Source organism: Vanellus vanellus (assembly GCF_965231255.1).
Source record: "Vanellus vanellus genome assembly, chromosome: 16".
NCBI lineage: Eukaryota > Metazoa > Chordata > Aves > Charadriiformes > Charadriidae > Vanellus > Vanellus vanellus.
Window position 1 is genome coordinate 14,178,913 of NC_138921.1, and position 13,889 is coordinate 14,192,801.

A 13,889-nucleotide genomic window follows, 5' to 3' on the forward strand; every position below is an offset into this window, starting at 1 on the left:
AACTCAAGCCCCATGGAAGCTGCTCGCCCATTGGCTGCCGCCGCCCCGCTGCCTTTAACCAGCCAATTGCCCGACCGCGGCCGAGCCGCCGCCGCGGCCCCAGCGCAGCCGCGCCATGCTCCCGCCCGGCTCCGCGCCCCGGCGAGCGGCGGTGGCGGCGACAGCGGCGGGGGAAGGGAGGGGGGAAACCGCGCCGACCGGCCTTTAATACCTAAAACAAAATGGAAGCTCCCCGCTGATTGGCTGCCGCCGGCTCCGGACCTTTAATAAGCAAAACTGCTTCCCCTCCTCACCCCCTCCCGGTCGTGTGCCGCTGAACGGTGGCGCTCCCCCCCGCCGCCACCCCACCCCACACCCCCCCCCGCAGCAGGGCGGCGGGCTCCGCGCTCCGCCCGGTCCGGGCTCGCCGAAGTCTTCCCTTAAAAAAAAAAAAAAAAAAAAAGCGAAAAAAAAAAAAACCCCTAACCAACTTGTCCCACCTATAGGTCCATCTTGTTTAGAAACAGTTTGCGCTAAGGTAAATGCAGCGGGCAGATTCCACTCGCCCCCCCGCACGCCGTTAACCCCGGGGCGGGGAGAAAAAAAAAATAAAGCCAAGCCGGCGGCGGCCCATGCGGCGGCGCTCGGCGGCGGGGCGGCGGCGGCGGGCGGCCGCGGGCCGGGGGCTGCGCGGCGCGGCCGCCGTGAATGTGCAGGCGGCGGAGGGCGGTTAGGCGTTCGCGGCGCTCGCAGCGGTGTATTGTGGGAGGCCGCCGCCGCCAGCAGCGAGCACACACAATATGTGGTGGCTCGCGAAAACGGGAGGCAGGAGCCTGGCGGCCAGCCCGCGCCGGTAACCGGCCCCATGTGAGACGGGAGCTCGCCTTTCGCCGCCCGGAGACGATCGGCCGCCGAGCGCGATGTCTTTCCGAGAGATCAAGGCGGGGGAAAAAGCCAAGCACCCTGAAGATCATGGCAAAAAGCAGAGTTCAAGTGAGATTGGGTCTTTTTTCTTTTTTTTTTGTCTTTTTGTTGGTCTTTTTTTTTTTTTTTCCTTCCTCCTCCTCCCTCTCTGCCTCTTGTCTGGCTGGGGTGGAGGGGGGGACCCGGCTGGCAATTCCCCCATTTTAGGGCTCGCTTCGCGGTGGATTTCCTCCCTGCCTGGGTGTGTAGAGCGGGCGGCTCGTTTAAAAAAAAAAAAGAAGGAGTCTTTGTTGAATATTTTCTTTAACTTTATGGTTTTCTTTTTTTTTTTTTTTTCTCTTTTCCCCTTCCCCCTTCCTCTCTTCCCCCCCCCTCCCCCCTCCCCCCCTCCGTCCAGGTTGGATCAACGGAATGGAGAACAGCACGCAAGCCAGCACTTCTGTCGAGAAAAGAAATCACCATTGGAGAAGTTACAAGTTGATTATTGACCCGGCTCTGAAAAAAGGACAGCACAAACTCTACCGTTACGATGGGCAACATTTCAGCATGCCGGTGAGTGGGTGGGGGGGGTCGCGGGTTTCCCCCCCATTGTGTTGTGCCCCCCCCCCCCCCCCCCCGCCTCCGTCTTACCGGCGTTTTGGGGGCTGGGGGTCCCTTCGGGTCGTGGTAATCCCCGCCGTAGCGCATGTGTGTGGGAGGGGGGTCTGGGGGGACACACAGCCACCAAAGTTACTGCCACCTGACACTGTGTATTCAACTGTCAGGAGCCCGAGAAGGAGCCCAAACCTGCGGCTTTATTTCTGTGTTTCCAATCTGTGTGCATTTCCCAGCAGTATTGCAATTTGACACGTGTGTGTATGTGTGTGTGTGTGCTTTCCCCTTCCCTTGAGACAGCCCGTGCTTCCTTGGGGTTTATTTTTTTTTTTCATTTGTGTCTTAAATTTCAAGTCCTGTTATTGCTGTTTTTTTGCTTTTTCTCCTCCTCCTCCCAGAACTCTGGAATCGCTCCTGTGGATTGTGTCAGGGATCCCAGAATAGGGCGAATATGGACCAAAACTAAGGAGTTGGAGCTGTCTGTCCCCAAATTCAAGGTACCGCCCCCGACTTTTGGGTTTAGCTCTGTGTTCTTGTTTATCCGGGAGTGAAGCTTCAGTTCCAAATAGTTTAATGGACCGTTTAAATGACAGTCATATTCCTATTAACGTTATTATTTGGCAAACTGTTTAACAATAATCCTCTTCTATAAAGATAACGAGAAATCAATGCATGTGTCTAACGAGATCACTTGAAGGTTTTGGAGCTGTGTCTTGGGGGCTTCTCGGGGGGGGGGCAGTGGAGGGGGGGTCTCCGCTGACAGCACTGCTCAAAATACATATTTGTAGCCCAGAAAGGAGCCGGTTTCAATGAACGGCCGCAGCGGCAGAGGCTCTGCTCAGCTCTGGGCTTCATCCCAGAGCCTTGGAGGCAGTTTTCTTTCCCCAAAGTTTGCAGGATGCTTTAACTCTCTCCCTCCCGTGCCATCCTTATGACCTCCCCCATGCTCGTTAACGATGACGATTATTTTTATCACCACCCTCCCCTTGTACCCGTTTCCAGATTGATGAATTTTACGTGGGGCCAGTGCCTCCCAAGCAGGTCACCTTTGCCAAGCTGAATGACAACATCCGCGAAAACTTTTTGACCGACATGTGCAAGAAATACGGCGAAGTGGAAGAAGTGGAGATTCTCTACAACCCCAAGAACAAGAAGCACCTGGGCATCGCCAAAGTCATCTTTGCCACTGTCAGGGGGGCCCGGGAGGCTGTCCAGCACCTTCACAACACCTCCGTCATGGGCAACATCATCCACGTGGAGCTGGATACGAAAGGTGAGGGGGCACGGTTCGGCCTCATGTGTCTGTGGTTTGTGGTGCCCCTGCCTGTCCCCCTCCTGAAACGAGAGGCTGTTGCAGACCGCAAAAGGACCCGGCGATTAAAAATACGAAGGGAGTGCTCCTGTCCCCCATGCGAGCGGGTCTGGTTTCTGGGGCCTTTGCAAGTCACGTGGAGCCAAATGTGTTGTCTGTTGCTAGGAGACAGCCCTGTAATTTGCAAAATGCTGCCATCCTGCCCGTCCCCTCCTGTCCCCTGCCCCGTCCCCTGCTCTCTGCCCTCGGAGGCCTCCCGTGCCCCCCGTCTCCGTGTCCCAGGCTGGCCCTGCTCCGCTCCGGCGCCGTGGGGCTGCTGGACCCCGTGGCTTTTGAAAACTTGGGGTTTTGGGGCAAACCTACGGCTTCCTGGGACCCAAACCTCTGGGTTCTGGCGGTGGCGGCAGCGGGGCTGGGTGCTGTCCTCTGCGTGCCTGGCATTTCATTGATACTTAGCAGCAAACTCGAGGCTGGCAGCAAAAGAGTGCACACGCAGCACTTATCGGTGTGTGTGCGAGTGTGTAAGTGTGAGACTGTCTCTTAAAGCGACAGCAGCTCCGAGTCCTGGAGGTAACTGACTCTCGGCCCCGCAGCCCAGCCCTGGGGAGCCCAATAAAGCATTGCAGTTCACTGTTTTGTCTTTTCTTTTCCCTCCAAGCGTGTTAGTGAAGGGTTTTGCTAAGATATGGCCAAATTTTAGAAAATATCTCAAGCTGAGGGGGTATGGATCAGTTGCCGCTTGTACTTCTTCATTCTAAACATGGCATTTCTAGTTTAAAACTGACTTACTGCACTCTTTCTTGGGAAGAAGACATTGTTAACACCCTTTTCTTAAAAATGCTGATATTTTTGTTCTGTATTAAAAGATTTCAACAATTTAGTGCACAACCTATACAGCAGTTGGTATGCCACATGTGGTAAAAGGGTGTAGTAGGATGTTTATTGACATTGCTGGTCACCGTTACAAGAAAAATCACAGTAGTAGTATAATATTTTCTATTGTGAGCTAAGCTTGACCTTCCATATGTATACTTTGAAATTCTACTATCGTTAACTTCTACAGACAGGCTCCTTCCCCTGCTTACTTTGAAGGTCAAAATTTCATTTAAGAACAAATTAACCATTTGTAGATTTAATAATGTAAGGTAAAGCAGGCTCATAAGTGGTGGGCATCTTAATAAGAGGCATTCTAAACAAGATGATTGTACTACGTTCCTCCTTGTTCTCCGTTTATAAACTACTCTACAAGTCTTGAACAGACAGCCGTTCAAGAAAGTTAGCTGCACATCAGGGAAATGAGGGGGTTTTATGCTTCTGTTTCCTGGGAGAAAACATTGATGTCTTAATTTCAAATTGAATTTGTGTTTTGTTTGCCAGCTATATGCTTCTAATGTATTTTTTTTCCACAGTTGCATCTCTTTCATTCTAAAAGAGTAAGACTGTCGGTGTGCTATAGTCTGTCAGAATCAAGTAAAACTGTTATTCCTGAAATAGCATTAGCAGGTTAGGACATTCTTGCAAAATATATGAATAGTTTTCAACATTTCTTTCTAATATTCAGCTGTTCAAGAGAATGAAAGGTTGGTTGACTTGATTTTCATAATTAGCAAAATAAACATCAGGAGCAAAAAGTGTCGTTTTATCTGTCTGGCCAGAGCACAGGCCTTAGAGTCTGGAACTAATAAATCGGTCTTCTCATCTAAGACAGGCCAGTTTAAAGCAACTTCTCTGCCTCAGTATATCCCTCTACAGAATGGACACAGTTAATAATTATCTGTCTTCAGAGAAATAGATAGGAGTAGCTTCACATTCATAAACCTCTTTGAAAATGAAATTGTAGCTTTTACTGCATTATATTGGAGATCTGGGAAGCGTTATGAAACTTTCTAACAATTACTTTGTGTTTATTTAAAAGCAAGTTTTAAAGTGAGCCTAACACTTCCATATCCACGGCGTTGTAGTCTTAGGAGGGAGTCAGTTGTGGCAATATTTCAAGTGTAATTTTTCAAGCATCTCTTCGAGCTCCTGTCTTGAAGACATCTATTTTGTCGTGGCTTTAGTTGAACTAAAACAGTTTACATAGTTGAGGATGTGGCTCAAGACTTTGTGAAATTAGATTTGATACCCAAATAACCTCATCTGCAGCATTCATCCAAGACAAATGAGTCTTTTCCAGCATGCAAATTCGTGCTAAGGGGTGCTTTGCTTTCAAATTGCGTAGAGTGATTCACAAGGATTTGGGGGTTTGATCCTGGCAGGACTTCCTCACAAAGGTAGTCCTGTTTCAGGGGACATCTCGCCTGAATTAATTTTCTGGGCTCAGGTGCTGTGTCTGTCCATTTTTCTGTGTATTCGTTATCTTTCAGAGCAAAATTCAGGCAGTTTGGAGGTCTGATTCTGTTGCCGTTGAAGCTGACAACAGATTTCTTACAGACTGCAAAATAAATAGGATTGGGTTTTTGTAGTAATGAAAAATCCAATATTAAGAAACTGGTTCTTTGTAGAATTTAAGAATGATAAAGCAAAGGCTCAGTAACAATACATGGGACAGTTTGCTTCTCTGGCTTTTATTCTTTGAAGGATGCCACTGAGCACACCTTAAACTAGGGTAGGGAGGGAAGGATTTGTCTGTGTCTTTTTGGAAAAGCAGCATTAACGGTATTTTCCTCTGCATTCCCATGCATCGTGTTTGCATTAATAACAGCCAGTTTCCACTAGCAAGGTGTGCTGGGAGAGCTTTCTGAAGTGGCTCTGGGTGTTGGCAGAGGCTTGTCCCTTGGGTGAGAGTTTCACTTCTCAAATCTGCAAGCTATTTGCTTGGCACTTTGGAGAGGAGGGAAACTGCTGCTCTCCAGAAAGCATAGTAAAGAGCAGAGCTGCCAAGCAGGCTGAGAAGAGGAAAAAGGATTTAGGAAACCTCCTTGTCTTGGCTGGAGAAGGGACTGTCTGACTTCACTTGCCCAGCAGATTATTTAGAAATGATCCCTGCGAGCCTCAGAGGTGGTACGTGCTCCTCCATCGCACAGATGCAGTGGGCTGGGAGTGGTAGCAGGGTCGTGCGGGTGTCAAGAATATGTATTTTTACATAGGCTGTTACTTCTGTTTTATCAACTCTTCCATTGTGGTCTGTGCAGGTGAAACCCGCATGCGATTCTATGAACTGCTCGTTAATGGTCTTTACACTCCTCAGACCCTTCCCGTAGGCACCGAACAGGATGTATCACCAACTGTGAATGAAACTCTCCAGGTATGTTTGGCTTTTTTTTTTTAAGAATAATGTTTTAGAAAATTCCAAACAAATGTGTCATTAACATTAGCATTTTAACACTTCTAATTTAGCTTTCTTTTTTTGGTCTTGCCATAGTTTCAGTGGATGTTACTAATTCATATTTAAATATAACTTTGCTCATAATTGCCCCAGCAAATGTAACTTTCTGCAAATGCAGTACGTGTGGCTAATCTGTATGCTGGTGTCTGCATAGTGTGGTAAGTGCTTTTTGTCTTTTGGAATGAAAAATACCTGCAGAACCGACAGTATGTGCCCTATTAACATTAGAAATTCCTGCAGTTAAGAGGACTGGATCAGATCTGTCCCTGAGATGAGATTATTCCCTTGAAGTCAGGGGGAATGATTTACAATGGTACATTTGGCCTAGCGTCTGCAGTATGTAATCCTTAGCACGTACATTCTTCAGACTTGCTTAAAGGCTAAAAGGGGGAAGGTGTCAAATCTTGAATAGTGGCATCAATTTTCCAGAATCTTAATTAGTCACCGGAATCAGTTGTTAATAAAAGCAGTGGACAGAATTCCTTACGGCTTACAGGTGTTCCTCGATAGTTAGGGTTTGACTCTCTAAATGGCTTTGTACAGTTACCTACTCCCCTGCAAACCCCACTGGGAGGAGAGGGAAGTGAAGCCTGTTTGTATGAAGTTGTCAGCCCCCTTGGCTTGTCTAAATGTACTTTGGCTCCTGATTGTGGCTTAGGAACCCACTTTAGGGCATCAAATTTGAAAGTGATTTGTCTGAGACTTTTTTTCTTTTTCTTCTCTCTACTTCTCTGCACTCTTACAACTTTTTAAAATGCCATAGTTTCATTAATGCTGTGATCAGATGTTTTCAGGACAGGTGAGAGCTATACATGGAATGTGAAAATCCCATCGATGTAAAAAACCACAATTTTCCTCTTCTCCCACCAACCACCCCAACAGCTACAAGGCAAAACCCCAGTATCCTCTTAACGAAATCATAAAGAGGCTGATTCTTCCTCGCCTCTCAGCAAGGTGTTTTCAAAGGCTGGAGGGAGGCAAGTAATGATTTTGCTGGGAATCTGCTATGAGCAGAGCCTGGCTTTTCATTTCTGCTGGTTACAGCACATCTCAAATAAAAATGGACAGATTTGCTCTTACTCCTTTTCAGGGTTAAGAGCAAAACACTCAATTGATGGTATCCCCCAAAGTAGTCCTTCCTGTAATTATCTTCCAAGATTGTTTCTCTAGATTCTGTGTTCATGTATTATATTATTATCCTGAACTGATTTTTTCCCAATTACCACTAAAATTGTTGCTTTGTGGGTAACTTCAACTGTTTGGATTGTATTCTTGTCACTAGAATCTGCCAACAAGCTTGTTTGCTGTTGTAATTTAGTAAAATGCTCCTGACGTTTGCTTTCCCCCTCATGCAGAACAGCGAAGACCTGACAGTTCTGCGAGCTACAGTCCCTTCCTCCAGGCCATATCTAACCCCCACTGAAAAACAATCCACATCCATATCGACTCCAAAGGTGTAGAGATGTGGATTTTAGCAGGAAGCACGTGGCTTGGCTCCTGACCCCTTCTGTGGGTTTTAGAACAGTTGAGGAAGAAACTTTCCTGATGTCCACGTGGTCATGGTCTCTAGGGGTCACACCGGGAACAAGTCCATACCATTGAGTGTGTGAGATGTGTGTGAGCATAGCGGGCAGGTGAGAGCTCAGCTAGAGTTTGATGATGCTGGCATGTTACAAGCAGGTCATTTTAGGGGTCCCTCTACCTACCTGTGCTTGGCAGAGGAGCAGCCAGCCTGTAGTCTCACCACTTTGCTATCCTGGTGTGCTTTTGGGGAGCTTGAGCTCAGTCCTGCCTCTTGTGCTACCAGGAGGATTCTCACCAAGTTCTTGTTTTGCATTATGGAAAATTGATTCTGGCGCTGATGATTAGTGTGGCACTGTTATGACTCAGCAGAGTCTGAGTTGGAGCAGGGCTGCTCCTAGAAACCCCTTGAATGTGCCTGTGAAGTGAGTTGCAGAGCAATTACTTGGCTGCTCTGTAGGCTTGTGGGGTTTCAGTTGCAAATGCCGTAATCAGTAGTGCTGAGCATTTGTCTTTGGGAAGGGGTTTAAAATGTGTTTTTAGCAGTTGAGAACTTTTTGTGCCTTTTATACCTGTAGCCTTTTCCCTTCTTGTTACAGATGAGTGGGTGGTGGGTCAGCTCCCTCAGTTGGAGCAACACAAAGCCCTGCTGCATAGGTTTGGTTGCAGGCTGGCAGTTTGCTGATTTGCATGTTTTGATTTGCTCACAAAAAAAAAAAAGATAAATTCATAATTTGATTTCTCAGAATTTTCTTAATTATCTTTCCTGTTAGCAATTTAGACAAGCCTTACGTAGTTGATAGAAATTGAAACACTTTTAGCTAAAAGTATTGTGCAAGTCTCTTGTTCACCTGATGCTCTTGAGTGTAGTTTATAAGTACTGCTATATCTGCTTTCTTCTTCCTCCTCTTACAGACAAGTTCCTCTTTGCTTGCCTTTTTTTTTTTAAATCAAAGGGAACTGTTAATAATGGATAATGGGCTGTGTTTTCAGGGATGCTGTAACCTTATTTTTTTTTGCCATGGAAATCAGTGCAAACTCCTGGGTATTCAACTCTGAAAACCAAACAGATTAGACAAATACCTTTTAAAAAGTGTGCGTTTAGGTGCTTTTCTCTCTTCTGTTTTTATAGTTGACGGATTCCCTGAAGCGCCTGAAAGACAGTAACCTTTCCTCTGCGGGATCATCTGTTACCCCAAACAGTAGCACGCCGTTTTCCCATGACACAGCCTATTCCAGCTGTCGGCAAGACACCCCAAACTCATACAGCCAATTTACCCCACAGTCCCAAGGAACACCTCACACCCCACGGTTAGGGACGCCGTTTTCCCAGGATTCCACCTATTCCAGTCGTCAGACAACGCCCGTGTACCATTTTGGGCAGGACAGTGGGTACAAACCCAGGAGACACGAAACAAAATTTACAGATGCCTACAACCGTCGACCGGGACATCACTATGTTCATAACTCGGCAGGTGTATACCGAGGGACGGAGCATCAGTTTAGTACGTTCAAATCCCATCAGCAGGAGCCAGTTCAGTTCTCTCACACTCCTCCCCTGAGCCACTCTAGTTCTTCGAGCTACAAATCTGCCTTCTCTCCCTACCAAGCACCAGCTGTATTTCCCCAATCCGATGAGCAGCAGTTTCCCCAAACTTCCAGGGAAACAGAGTACCGAAGACCTGCGCCACCTCCCGCTGAGATGGTTGTGGAAAGCAGTGCTGCCTCTAACATCGATTTTGTCCCGGTGAAGGAGAAACAGGAGGAGCCTCCGCCCTTGCCAGATTCGAACTCTGTTCCCGAACCGAGCACAGCATCCTTCTCTCAGACTCCAGAGAGAAGTGAGACCCCTGGCACCCCCACCATGGAGTCAGAAATGCAGCATAACAGTTTAGACTCAAGGATTGAGATGCTCTTAAAAGAGCAGAGAACAAAGTTACCCTTTCTTAATGAGCATGACTCGGATAACGAGATCCGAATGGAAGGTAGCCCCATTTCCTCTTCCTCTTCCCAGCTCTCTCCCATCCCAATGTACGGTTCGAACTCTCAGCCCGGTTACAGAGGTCAGACCCCTTCCTCGCGCCCTTCCAGCACAGGCTTGGAGGACATTAGCCCAACGCCATTACCTGACTCTGACGATGACGAGCCCATCCCTGGGACGGCTGCTCTGAGTCAGAATTCCCGGGGGACGTCGGAGGCCAGCATGACTCCCATCGATCAGCTGAGCAGGACCTCCAAAATTGAGACCTCAGAGGCTAAAGAAATGGTGCCTGGTGACCAGACTCCAACGTCAGAAAAAATGGACGAGGTAAGTGAGCTGGAACTGAGTTATGGAAGGTCCATGCGAATCCCCAGAGCTGGACAGGGCAGGCAGTCGCTCTTTTCTTTTAGTGTTGTTAGAGCGTAGGGTTTATGGTGGCTTTTTCTTTTACTCAAGGCAGCTGGAAATGAGCTAGGTGTGACACAAAGTGATGGTCTTAATCAACTTGCCAGTCTCTAGCTTTCCTTGTTTATAATAGCAGCCTGCTGCAATTTATAGCTTCAGGAGAGCTCAAGGACTGCACAAGCCACGGAAGTTTGGCCAGTGTTCATGCTGTGTGAATGTCCTGAGTGTCGACAGACACTTAAGCCACCAGAAGAGTTAATCGAGCACTTTCTGCCATTGCTTTGGTCCCTGAGCGTGGGTGTGTATGTGTGCACACACTTGCTTAACGGGGCTTTCATGTTACGCCGAAGTATTGAATGTATACTTTGTTTGATAGCTCTCCAGCTATTTATGCCATCTGGTTTGAACGGGAGACAGTTGCTGGGTTTTAATACTTGCTTTGCTCAGTTGAAAGGGGGAGGTAGTTGGCTTGTGGGGGATGTGCTCCACTGAGTCTTCCAATAATAGAGTGGAGCTCGCTGCCTCTGCTGGGGCATTTGTGGCTGAAGGGACAGTGAGAGCTTAACAGTGTGGAATGGTGCCAGCAGACAGAGAAATTACGTTGCATGGCATGTCTGTTTGGGAGGTCTGTTGCAACAAATGTGAGTATCGCTGCAGTGGACGTGTTGGTCCTATTCTGCTGTCAAGGAACGGTCAAAATACAGATCTTGGCAAATGCCGGACCCTTTCTCCTCAGTGTTTATAATAGTCATGCAAGCAAATGAAACTGCTGTCCCTGGTGTGCAGGAACTCTGCAGTAAGGGGACCTCAACCATCCAAGAGGGCTGGTCTTGTGTAAATGTCCTGAGTGTGGTAGATCAATTTAATTTACTCTTGAAAGTTTGCTGGGGTTAAGTTGGGAGAATGAATTTCTCTACAGTGGTCTGCAGTTGTGAGGTTTTCACCTGAGAAGTGGCTGCATTTCAGGAGAGGGGGAGCTGCTCCTGTAGGTGTAGGCTTTGCAGAGTGCTTAACTGGAGGAAGAGCTCTGCAGCAGTAACATAGTGCGGGTCTCATTGCTAAATAGGAAAAAAAAATGTAACTGTACTGGATATTTTGTTTTTCTCTATACGCCTTTCTCGACCTGCGTGTCCTTGCAGTTGCCAGTTTAGCCTTTGAAACAATTCAGCTGCTTGAGGTCTCATTCATCATCTAGGCTGGCCCAGGCTCCCCTCTTGGGAGGCAAGTCCCTGGCCGGTGGGACCTGATGATGTATTAATTAGGAATGGAGTTTTGATTCTTTGAGCTCAGTCTGGCAGGCTTAAGAGGGGGATACTCTTAGTTTGTCTAAAAAAATGAGGAAGGCTTCCCTCATCTCCTTGCCATTCTGGGCTTGTATCTGCTGTCCTGACTTGTGCAAGGGAGTTGCAGCCAATTCTGAGCATGTTTAGAAAGATGGATGAATGCCAGCGTGGTATGTGGGGTCAGGCACTTTCTGTAGCCGAGATCAGCGTTGGGGGACTAGCTGGGATGTGATATTTGTAGGTTGTGATATGGGGCAGTGGCGTGCTGACGTTGAAGCCCATGTTAAGTCTTTGTCTCCCCTTAATGAGATGCTGGTGTCAGAAGTTCACATCAGTAGTTCTGTGGTACAAAATGATATAAATGCCTCCATCCTCTGCAGAAGTCAGAAAGGTGGTAGCGGGGTCTCCATGCAGGTCATTGCTGCCTTAATTGTCTCTCCCCCCTCCAAAAAAAAGTTTGATATTTGTTGTTGGAGCTGTTTATTCAACCCTGCTCTTGGTTACAAATCACAAGCTATTCTGGCATGTTTGAAAAGTTGCCTGCGCCTTTCATTGCTCCTTCTGATGCACAAAAAACCATCTCCATGTGTTTTTGCTTCCTTCCCCCGCCCTCCTCCCCCCCCAAGTTTTTTGCTTTAGAAAAAGGCTCTCCTGGCTTCCCTCTCTTTTGCTGAAGGAGCGGAGCTGAACAGTGACTTAACATAGGCTGAAATTTGAGCTGCAGCTTTCCAACTGAGTTAGAGAGGGGCATTGAGTCTGTCTGAGGGCTGGAAAGCTGAACCTCCGGCTTCGGCCTATTGTGATACCACTATTCAACTTTCAGTCCTTCAGAGAATCCTCCAGCAAAACAGAGGGAAGGCAGACCCGAATATTTTAGTGACTGTGTGGTGTGGGGAGCAGAGCAGAAATGATAGATTAGTGTGGGGAGGGCTCATTAAGTATCATAAGGAAGCAATAAAGGGCAGAGAGTTTGAACTTGTTGTTTACTTCGTATTTGGCTCTTCAAGGGTCGGAGCAGCCCCAGGCCCGCTCTCTCTGGGCGGGTGCTGTAGCTGGGAAAACTTCAGGATTCATAAGGGTGCCAGTCAAGTTGCAGGGAATTTTTTCCTGAGACAGTAGGTGCTTTTCAAGGACCTACTCCTGTTTCCCATCAAAACAAGCACGTTTTTTTTCAACGGTTGCTAATACGGTAACATTTGTTCTATAGGTGAAGCGCTGTCAAATCGTCAGGCAAGTTAACCACCTCAGACTTGCCCTAAGTAAAGGAGGTACAGCCAAGCCCCAGCAATTGCTCTGATTTATCATGCAAGACCCTGGAGTTTGATTTCAAGATCCGGTATGGTACTCCCAAGCCAGAGCTTGGCAGGGAGTTTGGGTGTAGGAGAGGAAGGGCTGCGCATCTCTCTGCAACACCTAACTCCGACTAATCTCAGAGCAGTGATTATGGTCTGCAGAGAAAGTCCTGCTGAGTTTAGCTGAGGGACGAGCGTGGAAAGGTGGAACAGAGCGGGATGTGGGCAGTACGAGGTAAGAGGAAAAACAGCACAACCTGCCAGCCAGGAAGACAAGGCAGGGAGGGCTTTTTCAAGAAACTAGAAGATGGCAAGGAAAGAAACCAGCTGAGCTGCATTGGTATTTTAGGAAATTTTTTGAGGGTAGCAATATGCAAACTTTCCTTCCAACGTTCCTGACAGATAACAAGGAAAGCATTGTAATAATTTCTTTTTCACAGGATCTTTGCTGTTTCAGAAGTGCAAAGGTTAAGTAAGTACAGTTTGATGTTTTGACATCCCATTTGAGCCAGGTCTGTTTTTGCTTGGCTTGTTACAGGAAGAGGCCATGGCTGTGTGTGCTGGGGAGGGTGACAGGGTTATAACAAGTCACTTTGTTATATATTGATGATGCCTTCCATGTTTCAGCTTACGAACATTATTAGTTTTTGTGCATAGCCAGTGTGTAATAGGAAGATCATATGATCAACAATGGTATTTTTCCACATTTGTAAGTACCAAAGTACTTTTTGGTTGAGGGAGCAACAGACTCCTGTCTTCTGGTAGTTTGACTAAGCAGCTATTTACTGTGGTGGGAGGGGTGCCTTAAAAGTGTCAAAGATTATCATAAAAATAAAGATCCTGAAACGTGAATTAGGCGAGAGCAGTTCTCCTGCTGCTTACTGTGAATTTTAGCAAACGGTTTGGGGAGCAAATTGGAAGTTGCACAGTGCCCAGCAGCCCTAGAGACCCCGAAAGCCACTGCTTCGCCATCACCCCTCAGCCAGCATCTCACTCGGCTGGTCTGAATGTTTTTAATGCCGTGCTGGATGCTGAGGTGCCTCTTACAGGACAGCATCGACATCCCTGTGACAAGCTGTGCATATGCAGCGGATCCTCTTGCGGTTACCCAGGGAGAGTTTCTGAGCTGTGCTTAGTCATAGATGAGGTGGGTCAGGCTCAGCCCTACAGTGAGCTCTGTTGAAGTCCCTGAGGTTACATCTGGGCTGAATTTGCACTTTGCATTGAAGTATCTTCGGGTTCTTGTGTGGTCACAGCCAGAACTGGAAGA

At 47.5% G+C, this 13,889-nt stretch overlaps 1 protein-coding gene across 1 annotated transcript; it reads left to right on the top strand.

Moving 5' to 3' along the window:
• Positions 1-753: 753 nt before the first annotated feature.
• On the top strand, positions 754-9,829 carry LOC309678774 (histone-lysine N-methyltransferase SETD1B-like; the record flags this gene model as incomplete). Its single annotated transcript, XM_082491924.1, has 7 exons — positions 754-972; positions 1,301-1,455; positions 1,896-1,994; positions 2,500-2,770; positions 5,944-6,056; positions 8,791-9,643; positions 9,750-9,829. The coding sequence occupies exons 1-7, from the start codon at positions 900-902 to the stop codon at positions 9,827-9,829; spliced, it is 1,644 nt and encodes a 547-aa protein (XP_082348050.1). The 5' UTR covers positions 754-899.
• Between the last annotated feature and the right edge of the window lie 4,060 nt (positions 9,830-13,889).